This window comes from Xiphophorus hellerii, chromosome 8 (genome assembly GCF_003331165.1).
Source record: "Xiphophorus hellerii strain 12219 chromosome 8, Xiphophorus_hellerii-4.1, whole genome shotgun sequence".
NCBI lineage: Eukaryota > Metazoa > Chordata > Actinopteri > Cyprinodontiformes > Poeciliidae > Xiphophorus > Xiphophorus hellerii.
In genome coordinates, this window is record NC_045679.1 from 3,390,879 (window position 1) to 3,406,026 (window position 15,148).

Consider the following 15,148-nt stretch of genomic DNA (forward strand, 5'->3'; position numbering starts at 1 on the left):
CATTCTGTACAGTTTTGCTCTAAAGATCATTTTTAATGTGGCTCTCTGTAAAATAACGAGCTGTGAGACCCAACAGAACCCGACAGATCATCAACTTGATGTTCTAAATGATTCCTATCAGAACCGGTCCAATCCTCCAACATGTTCCTGATCATTGATCCTCCTGAATAATGTCCAGCCTTCTTTAAAGAGCAGAAAGATCTGTTTCTGAGACCAACATGTTGGTTTGAAATGACTGAGAGAAGTTTGGTGATTTTAGTGTTGAGCTCTGACATGGAGAAGAACCAGGAATCATTTCCTCTCTGACCATCCAAGGAGGATCTGATCAGAACCAGATCCTCCTTGGATCTGGTTAGACACTGAAGCCCACTGCTCAATCAGATCCACATTAGCTAGTTTAACTGTGGAAATGGTTGATGATCCGTCAAGTTGGATAATGTTTAAACCTCATCAATCTGCCTGTAGTCAGATTTAGAGAACGATCCAATTATTAACCTAGAAATGAAATTCACTTCTACCCTTTCAGTCTTTTTTGTGTTACAAATAATATTGGACAAAATAAATAAGACTGTTTTATTTTTAAAAGTGAAGTTGATGCAAAGCAGAATAAAATGCAATGAAATGTTTGTGGTCCAAAGGTCATGCATAATAGTTAATATAAATTTGCTCTTACTTAGGGTTTTATTTATTTTCTACATTTTACATTGTAGAGGTCATAGCACGAAAGTTCTGGTTAAATATTTTGTTTTCTGTTATTCACCAGCAGTAATTGATTCCATGAGGCGTCAATAACTGGCCAGTAGGAGGCAATGTCGCTACATGAATGATGGTTAAATGGATCTGAGGGAAACATCAGATTTTGTGACCCTCTGTTAACTAGATGGACCTGGAGACGCTCTGGGTAGAGACTGTGAATGTAATTGAACCGGATTTATACTCTGATGTTCTTTCATAAATATTGTGATACCAATAATCCAGTTGGTTTTCATTGTCTCCATGGTAACATGTTCCTTAATAAAACATGTTACAATGGAGGTTTCAGTGGCATTGATTTAATACATATGAAAAGAAAATAACCTGAAATTCAGCCTAATGACAACAGAACTTGGTATCATCACATGGTCATAATAACAGATATAAACTGAACAGTTACAGCAGTTAGAAACATCTCACCTCTCTGATGGTGGAGATCCAGGAGATTTAAAGTCAATGAATTCATCCTTTGACCAGTCGCTCTTAAAGGACACACAGCTGGGTTCTGGTTCTGGTTTGAGTCTCTGATGGATCCTGACAGAAACATGATGATTAAAACTTAATCAGCAAAGAGGAGCAGCAGCAGCTTCATCACCACGTCTGTTCTGGCCTGATATAGTGAACGCTGTGTGAAAAGGGCTGTGGACAGTTAGAGATGGTGACCTCACCTCTGACCTTTGCTCTGGCTCTCATCTTCCCCACACAGAGTGGTTTTAGAGGGAGAGACTCCCTCCTCTCTGTCCTCACACTGATCCATGCTGCTGAATTCACATCAGCTCACACACACTTTCTACCTTCACCTGCAGAGGAAACACACATCATTCATCTGCACATCAACTCTGATCATCCTTTACATCATTAGAGCTGGAAAAAGATCAGCTGCTCCTCCTCTGATTGGCTCTTCTTCTCTGCTTCATATCAGTGTCAGGTGAATGCAGTCAGACAGCAGAGAGGCAGAGGAAGCTGCCATCAGTTGCTGCACTTCTACTATCAGTCCACTAGATGGAGACATGGAGCAACATTTACATTCACTGACTCAACCTGAACAACACGAAGTATATTAGTGCAGTGATCCCCAACCTTTTCATTACCTCAGCCCGGTCAAGACTTGACAATTTTGCTGTGGCCCGTGGCTGGAGCTCCCCAATTTTCCTTTTACGACAATCTACAACGTCCTGCAGTGTGTGCTGTGTTACTTGGTGGTGTGTTGTATATGCCTGATCTAAAATCGGGTATATTCAACATTGTCTTGGCCCGATTATCGCAGCCTGTGGTTTTTTTTTTCCTGACTGGGAGCGAGAACGCAGCCTGTTGAATGTGATAGGTAGCCAATCAGAAAGCGCGGTGATGTAAGAACGGAGGGGAATCCTAAACATCTGACATGGAAACTGAGAATCCGGCGGATATCAGAGGTGATATGTGGAAATGTTTATTACTATATGTAAAGGTCATGTTTATATATGTTTATTATATGTGGTTATGTTTATTCAGTTAAAAATGTTAACTACGAAAAAACATAACTCACCTCTATATTATAGTGCAGCAAATAGAGCGGCTGCTCCCGCCTCTTTTATCAAACACCTTTTCTTTTTGTTTCATCTTTAATCGCTTAAAATGAGCCACAAACTATCACTGCTGCTCTACATCGTCATTTGTGTTTCATTATTCTAAATTCACGTATGGTATGTTGGGGGTTTTACTGGATTTTCTTCTGGAATCGGGATGTTGGTGAGTTGAATCGGTTCATGTGGTGTGTTGCTCCTGCCGTGTGGCTGGACTCACGAACCGATCGAACCTGTTGGACTTTTATCGGCTCGTGTCGTGTGTGGTCACAAAATCGGCCGACAATCCTTAAATCTTGTGAACCAGACCTAAAACTCACAAGCTCTACTCCTCTCATCTCGTCTCGACCACTGCCCTAACGCGCTCTGACTCTGGTCGCTATGGTAACGTTTACATATCCCTTCAAAATAAGATATAGATGCACCACAAAAACAAACATTTTACTTTCGTGGAAATTTTAACTCATGATAACAACTAATAGGAGCCCTGAGCTTGTTTCTCTGCAATGAGACGGTCCATCTGGGAGAGATGAGAGACAATGATAGTGTTGCTGATGCTCAGGGTTCTTGGTCTCTACATGGCGAAGCAGTTTGAAGGGTTCGTTCCCTCATTAGTGATCCGGTCACCATATCATGCAGAGCTTGGAATGTGGGAATCACCTACCAGGATAAATCCATCCTCCTGTCTCTTCTCTGGGCCTTTTCCCTTCACAAAGAAACTTTCCAAAGAAGCTGATCTGTTTCTGACTCATTTTGCTGCTTGTGGCTCAATGTTGGACGTAACCGAGAGAATCTGGTTAAAGGACTTTCAAAATAAAAGATCCTCCAGACGCAAATAATACATAAAACAGAAATATTTAATTATTTCTTGCCCAGCCCGGTACCAATTGGTCCACGGACTGGTACCGGACCGCCGCCCGGGGGCTGGGGACCACTGCTTTAGTTAGTTAATAATTAATCTCTACAGGTGGATTATCTGCTCCATCAAATGGTAACTATTTAATAATCTGACTGAATCAAAGACATTTTAAGGATAATATTTCATTTTGAAACAAAGCAGCAACAAACTGTTGTGTTTGACCGTTTCTTGCTGTCCAGTCTCAGCTGAGACTGGAGTTTGATTCCTGGAAATAAAATCATGAAGCAGTTTGTTTAAATAACAGAACCATCAGCTGTTCATCATATTTCTTTTCTTCCACTTTCTCAATAATTTAATAATCCTGTAGATTAACTTTCAAAAAGCAAGGAGACTAAACTTTGAGCTGAATTTAGTCAGAAATTTCCTGTAGACAAACTTCAAGTAGAAAACAAAACAGACTTACAGTTTGTTCAAACTATCCAAAGAGTTAAAGAAAAACATCTGAACAACAGACTGAGACCCATCAGAACCACAGTAGAACCAGACTAATGCCCCACCTGTACAGAGACAACAGAACTGGACTTTTACCTGACATAAACCACATGAGTTCAAAGTCAAAGTGTTATAAATGTTGAATAACTGATCATGTGACAGCTCACCTGGTTTGTAGTTTCTTCTTTCAGAGCAGCAGAAGGTTTGCTGTAAAATCAGAGGCAGGTTGATAAAGTCTTCATGAGGAAGGAGAGAAGTTCACTAGATGGAGACATGGAGCAACATTTACATTCAAACACACACAGAATCAACCTGAACAACAGGAAGTGTTTTATTTAATTATTAATCGCTACAAGTGGATTAAATGAGATTAAGATTAAGTATTAAGTAATTTGACTGAACTGAACACATTTTACAATAGCAGCATTTAATTTTGAAAGGACATAGGATACATTTGTTGTGTCTGACTCTAATGGTGGAGACCAGAGTTTGATACAAGGACATAAAAATCATGAATTTGTTTAGAGAAGAAAAATACATCAGATGTTCATTAAGTTTGATTCTAGTTCATCAATAATCACATAGATTAACCTTAAAACAACAGAGATTAAAGTTTGATCTGAAATTAGAGGTGAACATTTTCTCCAAACTTCAGAGATAAAAATAAGAAACAGACAATAAAGTTTCTGAAGACAAAGTTCATGTAGAAAACAAAGAAAACTTACAGTTTGTTCAGACGATCCAAAGAGTTGAACAAGAATATGTGATCAACAAACTGAGACCCAACAGAACCAGCCTGGTGCCTCACCTTAACAGGTGAGTTTAAACAGAAAGTAATCTGAGTAGAAATGAGACCAAACTGGTTTGACTGGTCAGACTGAGAACTGTTAGAGGAAAGTTTATCTGTTGACGTCTGAAGACAGAAAATCTACTCATGACTCCCAGTTTGAACACAAACATTCGGCTGCTGTTATTCTGCTGATCCAGGTTCTGTTCAGGTCTAATGGAACCAGAACCTGTTAGAACCAACTGAAATCTTCATTGGTGGGGATTTGTCTCCCTCTGGTGGTAAAACTACAACCTGAATGATGTCTGATTATTAAACAGATGAAGTGTTTTTAAATTATCCAAATATGTCAGTGATGGTAAAAAGTTATCAGAACCAGTTCTACTGTTCATTTACCAGCACATGAATAAAAACTCATTTGTTCCTCAGAAGCTCTTAAAATGAACTCAGAACCAAAAAACAGTGAGTCAAAAACTAAGTCCTTCCATAGCAGGTCAAAGGTCAGCATCTGCTGGTCCTGTAAAAATCTCTAACCACTTTTTCTCTTTAGCACTAAACAGCAATTATTGTTTGGGTTCATGGAATTATGGCAAACAAAAATAAAAACTAAGAAACAAGAACAAGGGTTGGCAGCTTGTTGGATGTTTGGAGGAGAAAACCTGAACATTCAACCTCCAGGTTTTACAGGTTTCTGGATTCTGACCTCAGCAGCTGGAACAATGACACAGATGAAACCAGTGACTCCTGAAACTGGGATGTTTGGATCTGATCAGGTCTGCAGATTCCACTGCAAATTAAGGTAGAAAATTTATACTGATTGTGTAAACTCTGATCATCCTTTACATCAGGGGTCACCAATCCTGGTCCTCAAGGCTCACTGTCCTACATGTTTTAGAGCTTTCCCTGCTTTAATGTGCCCGATTCAACTGATCGCAGTTCAACTGTTAATCAGTCATCAATTAAAATCAGCTGGACTGAAGCAAGGAAATACCCAAAACACTGCTTTACATCATTAGAGCTGGAAAAAGATCAGCTGCTCCTCCTCTGATTGGCTCTTCTTCTCTGCTTCATATCAGTGTCAGGTGAATGCAGTCAGACAGCAGAGAGGCAGAGGAAGCTGCCATCAGCTGCTGCACTTCTACTATCAGTCCACTAGATGGAGACATGGAGCAACATTTACATTCACTGATTCAACCTGAACAAGTCTTATAGTTCACAATTATTAATTTCTACAAGTGGATTATTCGCTCCATTAAAGATGAACTATTTAATCATCTGACTGAATCAAACCCATTTTAATAATATTTTATTTTGAAACGAAGCAACAGGAAACTGTTGCTGACGTTAATGGTGGAGACTAGAGTTCGGTACCAGGAAATAAAAACATGAATCAGTTCGGAGAAGAAAACCGTGAAACATCAGCTGTTCATCATGTTGTTTGATTCCAGTTCATCAATAATCTAATAATCCTGTAGATTAGCCTTCAAACAGCAGAGATATTAAAGTTTCAGCTGAAATCAGAAGTGAAACTTTTCTCCAAACGTCAGAGATTAGAAACAATCAGGAAAAAGTTAAAGTGATGAAAAATTCAAGAAATAAACAAATCAAACTTACAGTTTGTTCAAACGATCCAAAGAGTTGAAGAAGAAAATTTAAACAACAGACTGAGGCCCGACAAACGGACTGGAGCCACACCTGAACAGGTAAATTCAAACCGAAAGTAAATGTGACGGATGTTGCATAACTGAACACGTCACAGTCCACCTGGTTTGTAGTTTTTTCCTTCAGAGCAACAGAACCAAGAAGTAGAAGCTCTGAGGTGAAATCAGAGGCAGGTTGATAAAATCTTCATGAGGAAGGAGAGAAGTTCTGATAAAAATGAGGGTGTACTTACTTTTGATCATGACTGTAGTGATGATTGATAGTAACAAAAAATGTATTTATTTATGCATTTTAGTTTATTCATCATGTCAGATGTAGCACTATTTGATGTTTATAATGTAGCAGTACTTAATGCACTGAAGGACTAGATAGCTTCTGACATCAGAAAACTAAATTCGTCTGCTGGAGCTGTCGTCAGAAATCAATAAAACAACACAAGAGAGTAACTGTTTTCAATACTATGTATTTTTTTAAAGAAGAAAATTAAATAAACAATACAAAACATACATGGAAACCAAAATACAATAAATATATACACAATACTGCAGTTGATGTTCTAATGTGCACAGAGTCCTTCACTTTTCCCCGCTTGGTCAACACAGTGTCTGACCGACACACATTTAAAAGTCCATAGTTTGTTTATCCAGAAACTTTAAGGGAAAATGTCCAAGCGCAATTCAGCTCTGATGGAAAGGGTGAATAATAGGTAGTGTGTCTGTGTAATGAGAAGGAGGGGAAAGTTCATGGACCATCAAACTCCTACCAGACCAGTATGGAGTGAAATTCGGTTCTCCTGGCTCCAGCCAGATCTTAGAAGCTCGCCATCCTTTAACCCCAAAAAGGGGAAATCACCTGGCCTGTATTAAAATAAACAGGACCAGTCAATTACCAGCCTGCTAGTTAACTAGACTTGTTTCCGTTGTACACATAAATAAATGCAATTATATCTACAATCAATTATTTAAGACAAAGATATTTAACATTTATCACATCATCTTAAACACATATATTGCATTTAAAAGTTAGATTGTGTGTTTGATGATCACACAATTTGGCTATCACCATCAATATGTCAAACAAACAAAACATTCATGTTCACTACTCACCAATTCCTTTTAAAGATCAGTGCATGGCAGCTTCATGGCTCCAAGCTCACTGGATATTCAGATCTACATGGTTTATATTGTGAGTTTTTTAAACAAAGTGCATACAAACAAAGAAAGAACCAATTGTTTGACAGCACAAACCTGCAGCTCCTTTGTCTCCAGCTCTCCCTCTCACAGCTGATTGGGAAAGCTGGAACAGGCCTGAAAAACCTACTTCAGGTGCAGTGATTGGCTGATTGCACTGTGTGACTGACTGTCACTCTAACCAATGAAGTAGCAAAGGTGGAACTAAGGCAGTTTTTACTCTGGGTTACACAGAGAAAAAATGTGAAAATACATTTTCCAATCTAATATTTTCACCATGTCATCCATACGTTCATTCTAAACTAAATATTTAATTCACAAGCTAAATATTTACTTTGAAAACAAAATTTTTGGAAATAAAAATTTTGCTAAATATTTAGCTTCAAAATAAGTATTTATGTTGAAAAACTAAAAAGTTATCTTCCAAACTAAACATTTAATTTTCAAATTCAGTATTTATTTTCAAAACTACATATTTAAATATCTTTTTTCATTTCTAGTTGTTCAGTCAGACGCTCCATCATGTTGTCATGTTTCAGTCTCACGTCTCCAACATCTATCTGTGGTTGGAATCCTGGAAATGAAAGTTTTTAATGGAGTTCTATTAAATTTAGTTTTTACTTTCCAGTCAAGCTCTTTCCAGATTTGGTTTCCAATCCCTTTATGGCACAAAAATGCAATTTAGAAAACTCCACTCCATGTTTTATCAATCTCCAGTTCAATCCAGTAAATTGATGCACTCAATTTTCCAAACAGTCCACAAATGGAGACACCAAACTGGGCCGTATTTATGATTATGAACATTCCTCATTCCTCTTCGGAGATACCACCACAATCTTGTATCAATTGATCCACCTCAGAATGACCAGAGGCAAACTCTGCTGGATGGCGGCCAAACTACAGTACAACACTAAAAGAAGCCTAAGCCGACTCTTCAGTTAGCTAATTGAACTAATTTCATTCTGTAAAACAATAAATTGTTTACACGGTTACACAAAACTAATAAAACAGGTAATTATTGCCACATTATGGAGTAACCAATCATGGTGAATATCTGCCACAAAAAGTCATTCTTAAACAAGATGGCTGCTCCCAGAGGACAGTATTACTTTTTAATAAAAATGTAGGGTGGAAAGAAAAACTGGTGAAAAAAAGGATGCACATATAAAATTCACCATTTCTGAAAAAATGATATTCTAACATAATAAGATGCACTTTTATGGTTAATTCACAATGGAAAATTGGTTTGATTTCATCTGAACATTAATTTTACATAATTTTCCTCATAAAGTGCAATAAGATAATATCTATTGTAAATTAGCCCAGTATAAATAAACTGAATTCACTGTGAAAATTAATCTTTTAGTCTGCGGTGCAAGAAAAAAAAGACATTTACGTATAAGTCTTAAATACTTTATACAAAACATTAAGTGGAAAGCAAACACAGTGAGAGATTTAAAGAGATGTGACAGTCCAATGAAAGCTCCAGATAAATGCAGTGATTTTATGGTTCAAAAGTTACAAAAATGTGCAATAATTAAAAAAGCCTAAAGTGAAAACTTAACTTGGCACGAGGAAATATTTGCTCCCATCAACAAAAACATTGAATTACTCAGTGAAGGTAAGAAACAGGAGGCTGGATCTGTAGTTTCTAAGAGATTTTATCCATTAAAAAGCTGCTGAAACAAAAAGAGCTCAAAATAAATCTCTATCTAAAGAAAATATAAAGAAATGGTAACAAATAAAAAAACATGGGATTTGATACTCAGCATGACAGATGCCCACAAAAATCCAGCTTACATAAAATTACTAAAATGAAAAATACAAAATGTTAAGGAAATTCACCAGTTTGACATCAGTCTGGGGAAATAAGATGAAAATCATAACAATTACAAGATAAAGAGGTTAAAAATAAACAACAAAACATAAAAAATCATTTTTATAATTAAGGCCACTGATATGAAGAGCAGAATAAAAAACAAATAAGAGAGAAATGTAAACTTGTAATTACCCCAACTCAAGTCCTGCTGTGCAACTCAGTTTGTAACAAAACCCCAAAAAACTCAACAAAAATGTCAAAATAATGGAGCATAAAGCAAATCAAATCCCGTCTTTAAAAGGGAAATAAATATACATAAAAATAAATAAAATGGTCACAGCGTACAGGAAACACAGAGAGAAATAAAATGGCCACCAAATAGAGGATGAAATGAAGCTATGAGTTAAATTCAAACATTTTTAATTAAAAATGAGGATTAAAATCATTTCTGCATTTATCTGCTCAAACTGTTAGAAAACAAAAATAAATTGTGATTTGTAGTTTTTCTTTGCTAAGTGAAGTGAAATATTTGACTTCTGGTCATTAAAAACAGGATTTATTTCCTTTTACATGAACACATTCACAGCTTGCAGAGTGTAAGGCTTGAATCACTTGGCCTCACTTTGGGAGGGGTGGGTTGGATTTATTGCACAAGAACACTTGGGGTGGGTGGGTTCCTATTCGGCCCGTTGACAGGTTCTGGATGGGTTCTGTCTCCTCAGTAGAGGCGGACGAGAGTTAGAAAGGTTAAAAATGTGAAGTTGAAGAACACTGGAAGCTGGTGAGGTTTTCCACAGCAGCCAAGAAAGGTCAGAGGTCAAAGCAGTCCCACTGGAATAAGCAGACCCTCATCTTCCCTCCTCCGCTGATCGGGTCTCGGACTTGAGCCGGACGAACTCCTTGGCGACGTCGTCGTTGGAGCGCTGGGAGAGGATCCGCATGGCGGTCAGGCCCGTGTCGTCCATGGAGATGCGCTGCCCCAGGGGGCACCAGCAGGCGCAGTTGCCCCTCTCCATGATGTCCCTCAGCTGCACCACGGCCAGGCCCACCACCCGGTCGGCGCGGCCGAAGCAGTAGTCCTTGACGCAGGCTTGAACCTCGTAGCACTCGAACCCGTCCTGGACACCCAGAACGCTGCAGAGCGAGAGCAGAACACAGGGGTGGGAGCACATGTGCTAGTGCGCTAACTGCAGAGCTAATTCCTGATTTTGTGCTTTTGTTGAAACTTTGAAAACATTAGCGCGCCTAGCTTTCGCTAATCTAATTTTCCATTTTAAATCAAAAGCGCCATTTTACTTTGGCTGTCATAAATTTTCATTTGATTCAAGGTCCACATCTGCAGTGGTAAACTACATTATCGCTAATCGCTAATATGCTAATAGCAGAGCAAATTTTTTGTGCAGCGAACTTAGATTCCCCTAAATTAGTTTTCAGGTTAAATTCTAAAGCACTAATGTGCTTTTGCTGTTTCATAAACTTTCAGTTGAATAAAGTTTGACATCTGCAGTAGAACGCACACTTCTGCTAATGTGCTAACAGTAGAGCTAATTTTTTGTCTACCATTTCAGCTTTTTGATAACTTTTAAAACTGTTGCCACACTTAGTGTTCCCTAAATTAATTTCTTAGAATAAATTAAATGTGAGGAAGCTAAGTCCACTAAATGTTTAGCAGAAACACTGAATGAAAAATTAGCTCTGCTACTAGCGCATTAGCTGACATTGTCCAGTAATTTCACAAGGACTTTGTTTTATATAACCAACAGTTTATAAAGCCAGAATTAAAAGAGCTTAAAATCAATTCCTAAATGTGTCACAATGTTTCTTTTTTAACTTACAAGTGAAAGGTCTCGTTGTATTTGGGAGACCAGCTGTTGTTCTTAGATTTGGTCTGAAATCTGCGCTTTTTGTCGCTGAGGTGCGGCCCGATCATAGTGACTTCCACGAAGGGTCTGAACATCCCAGACGTCTGCCACTTCAAATCACTGGCTCCAATCACTGCATTAATGTGTGGACACAAAGATTTAAACTAAAATTACACTAAAATGTTCCAACTTTGATTTTATTGGTTAAAAATGATCCCTAACGGACCTTTGAGTGTAACTTTCCGCTCTCCGCTCTTCGGATGAGTGTACAGCTCAATCTGCAGGGAAACCTCTCCGATGGGTTTGTCCACACCTGAACCTGGTTTAACAGAAACAACATTTGGTCCAATGTAGGCAAATAAAAACACTTTTTATAGAGTCATGCGACAGAAACACAGGTTTCACAAAACAAAAGAGAGAAAACGCTGAAGGGAAGGTGGGCTGATGATGATTTCATGGAGACCTACCCCTGCTGGGCTGGATTTTCTCATTAGGAGTTAACCTAATACCCTTCCCATTGTGCACTGGCACAGAGGCAGCAGGAGATAAAAACAAGACAGCAACTTAAACAACCAAATCCAGAAGATAAAAGCAGCCAGGAATCTGAAACTCTCCCGTATTTAAGCTCCTTTAAGGCGTTTTGGATCTACCTTGTGAATGCTGCGTGGTCACAAAGGTTTTGATGAGCGTGTCGGTGGTCTGGGTGTAGAGAGACAGAGCGTGGCGGAGCGACGAAAGCTCAGCGCTCTTCTCCAGGAAAGTCTTCTTCAAGCCGTTCCCACCCGCATGAAAGTATTGCTGCGTAGAAAACAAAAGGAGACAAGCAGAGGAATCAGCATTCTAGAACCTGAATGATTAAACAGACTTAAAGTGGAGTTAAATCAACTAAAAGACTCAATAAAAACAAGTGAAATTGCTCTTAAAATGTGAAGCTATTGTACTTTTCTGTTTGATCAGAATAGAAAAACTGAACAAAATCCCACCAAGTATTTTTTCCTAGTTTGTAATGCACTTAAAATGAGACAAAAACAACTTAAAGGTAAAGTTTTGACAAGATATAGGAGTTTATTCTGAGTCAATAATTCCTTAATATTGATTTAAAATAGTGATAGTTCTATTGGCAAATTATTTCACTTTTAAAATGGGAAAAATGTCTCGTTATACGTGTAATGATCTGCCACTGGAACCAGTTTATTTAATCAATATTAGGAAATTATCTACAATATATTGCTGAAAAGTTACTTATAAGTTGAAAGTTTGGATTTTATGTGACATTTACATATCACATAGCTTATGTTTCAAAAAATGTTTCGTTGCAAGTGAAATAATCTGCCTGTTACCCAGCAGAGTACGAGCCGTCACCTAGCAACCCAAGTACAGGCAAAATCATTGTTATATGAGACTTTAGTCTGGTTATTACTTCACTGTCTAACTTTCTACGTTGCTGCATATGAATATTCGTCTGAGCTGATTATAAAGGTCTTTAACCGTCGTCCTTATGGAGCAGAGGTCAACGTTTGGGTCTCACCTTGATGGTGTCCAGAGCCACGTCCATGACGGCACACTGCCTGGGCGTCAGGCTTTTAGCGTCTCCTGCCATGTGATCCTAAACAACCCAAACCAAGACTTAGACTAGACCAATTCACAGGAGAAAAGAATCTCAACGGCAACCTGATACCTTCAGTTTGGAAAGGTGTCCCAGTTCTTTGGCGGCAGAAAGGATCTGTGCTCCCTTCAGGAAAAACAGAAAAATTAATGATTGTCTTAGTTTTCAGTAGCCTTGTTTCAATCAAGGTTTTTAAAGCAGTTTTTAAGTATCGCATTAGAAAATGTTGATGGAAAAAAAAGCTTAGATACGAGCTGGTGAACAATTTATGTTCATAAGTAAAGTGAGTTACATGTATTCATCTGCTCTATATGTGATTGCATGAAGTTCAGCTTGTTGATTAATAATTAAACTGAATGAATTTGCCACAGTCATCATTTTAAAACATAATGGATAAAAATATTTTTTGTGTTGGTCGCGTCTGTCAAAATGTTTACTTTTTTTTTTTTTTACGAAAATACGTAAATCATCTGACACAATTACGATTTGATCCACTTCAAAACGGCAGCCATGTTTCCATCCAGCTGTGATACAAATTTTGAGCAAATTTTTATAATAATGTAAAAAAGAAGAAATGCAAATTACACTGAAAAACAATAAAATCTTACCAAGTATTTTTGGTCTAGTTTCTAGTGCAAATTTGACTCATGTGAGTTACAACATTTCACTTCCCTCTGGGATCAATAAAGTATTTTTGAATTTTGAAATATCTTAGTACACTTTAAATAAAACAAAAGTAACTTAATAGTAAATTATCAGAAGAAGAAGAAGCTTGTTTTAAGTTAATAATTCCTTAATATTGATAAAAAAAAGTAGTTGGCAGATTATTTATCTTGTTTTAGGTGAAATAATCTGCCAATAGAAATTTTATCAATATTAAGGAATTATTGACTAAAACAAGTTTCTATATCTCGATGAAAAGTTACTTGTGAGTTAATTTTCTCGTTTTTCTAGAGTACTAAGATAGTTTCACTAACTAGATCAAAAATATTTGGTAAGATTGTGTTTTTGCCATGTAATTCACACTTTTTACAATATTAAATATAAATAAAAATTTGCATCACATTTGGATGGAAACCTGTCTAGTGACGGAGACGAGCATCAGACTCACGAAGGTGTCGTTCCCCTGCGGCAGGACGATGTTCTTCTCCAGGCTGGTCATCACGATCCTCCACAGCTCCTTCAGAACGCGCTTCAGTACGGTTTTCTCACACACCGTGGCGAACAGCGTCAATCTGCAACAACAAGACATTCACACACACACTTACACACACTGACGGATGAGCCGTGTTTGGGAAAATCCCACTGAACCCACTGCGCATCCAGGAAGTCCATGAGCGGCCGCAGCATGTTGTCCGAGTCGGCCTCCACCTGGTTCTTGGTGTTTTCGTTGAGCGGTCCTTTGATCTGGTACAGCAGCGACGCCATCTGCCGCATGCAGTCGGTGATGCGGCTCTGGAAGCTGGAAGAGAAGAAAAACCAGTGATGGGCTCGGACAGAGGCGGAGCCACGGGAAACGTCCGGGTGTGAGGTTAGCGTACCTGTTCCCAAACGTGCTGCTGAGGTCGTCCAGAACGTTGTTGAGCCGAACCTGCAGGTCGTTCAGCAGGTCGCTGGCCTCCGTGTCCATCTGGAAGAGAGAAGAAGACATTCAAGTTCAAGAAGATGACGTGGTTTTAGAGAAAGAAAGAGGGGATAAAACTGGAAAGGTTTGGGATTTTTACTGAGACAGAGAACCTGGAAGATAAACTACTTTAAATTACTTCTAAAGTTGAGTTGTTATAAAATACCTGTGAGTCTAATGGTGCATTACTACCAGATTAGATTCAGTTAAACACCTTGTTGGTATAGTTTGCATTTATATTCAGCCCATTTCTACTCATAATAACATGCATGTTACAGTTCAGCTCCTGTAACATGCATGAACTCACCTTATGATCCTCACATGCATTTTCTCTCTATGTGGCAGAAAGTTGGGAGGTAAAACAAGACATTTTGGATGAAATGCCCCATTTTAACACATTAAGTGGGCAACTGCATATTAAGGATTTAATTTAGGATATTCTGCTTGTGCCTACCTTCTCAAACGGTTCGTCCATCTTTGTGTTAGAAAATTGTTAGAGATATAAAAAAACACAAACAGTGTCAAAATGCCCTGAAGAGGTGGAGGAGCTGTATAACACAAATGATTTCTGGACTTTTTGTTTAAAATTAAGGTGATTTAAACCCAGATAACATGTTTAACCCACCTCATCCTTCTCAGTCTATCGCACAGGATTTAGAAAAGGAACAAAATAAAGTTAAAATGATAAGATACAATTGAAGGTGAAGTGAAAGTGGCACTTTTATGAAAAATAAGGGAAAATGCTGCTAATCTAAAGAGGAAATCCTCACAGATGAGAATAAAACCAGACAACAAAACTCCACCATGTTGGATGTTTTAGTTTCAGTTTGGGGAAAATCAGAAATGACTTTGGATTTGGAGAATGAAGATGTTAAAAACCACTTTCAACTGCAACAAACCTCGGCCTCCATTTCCTCCCCTTCCTCTTTAAC

At 38.2% G+C, this 15,148-nt stretch overlaps 1 protein-coding gene and 1 long non-coding RNA gene across 2 annotated transcripts in view; both read right to left on the minus strand.

Annotated features, from left to right (window-relative positions):
- Positions 1-1,499: 1,499 nt before the first annotated feature.
- LOC116724622 (uncharacterized) lies at positions 1,500-6,240 on the minus strand. The gene is made up of 3 exons (XR_004340173.1): positions 6,068-6,240; positions 4,392-5,240; positions 1,500-1,553 (listed from the first exon to the last, which is right to left on the minus strand). It is a non-coding gene; the product is annotated as an uncharacterized LOC116724622 (long non-coding RNA).
- A 2,462-nt stretch (positions 6,241-8,702) lies between these two features.
- The window catches only part of LOC116724899 (protein unc-13 homolog B-like), a 68,190-nt gene continuing 61,744 nt past the window's right edge, over positions 8,703-15,148 (minus strand). The window contains exons 33-42 of the mRNA XM_032570679.1: positions 14,134-14,222; positions 13,908-14,054; positions 13,704-13,827; positions 12,665-12,718; positions 12,515-12,592; positions 11,637-11,784; positions 11,454-11,510; positions 11,213-11,305; positions 10,960-11,119; positions 8,703-10,258 (exon numbers count right to left, since the gene is read on the minus strand). Of these exons, the coding sequence (XP_032426570.1) occupies positions 9,973-10,258; positions 10,960-11,119; positions 11,213-11,305; positions 11,454-11,510; positions 11,637-11,784; positions 12,515-12,592; positions 12,665-12,718; positions 13,704-13,827; positions 13,908-14,054; positions 14,134-14,222 (1,236 nt within the window). The 3' untranslated portion in view covers positions 8,703-9,972. The remainder of the gene's footprint in view (positions 10,259-10,959; positions 11,120-11,212; positions 11,306-11,453; positions 11,511-11,636; positions 11,785-12,514; positions 12,593-12,664; positions 12,719-13,703; positions 13,828-13,907; positions 14,055-14,133; positions 14,223-15,148) is intronic.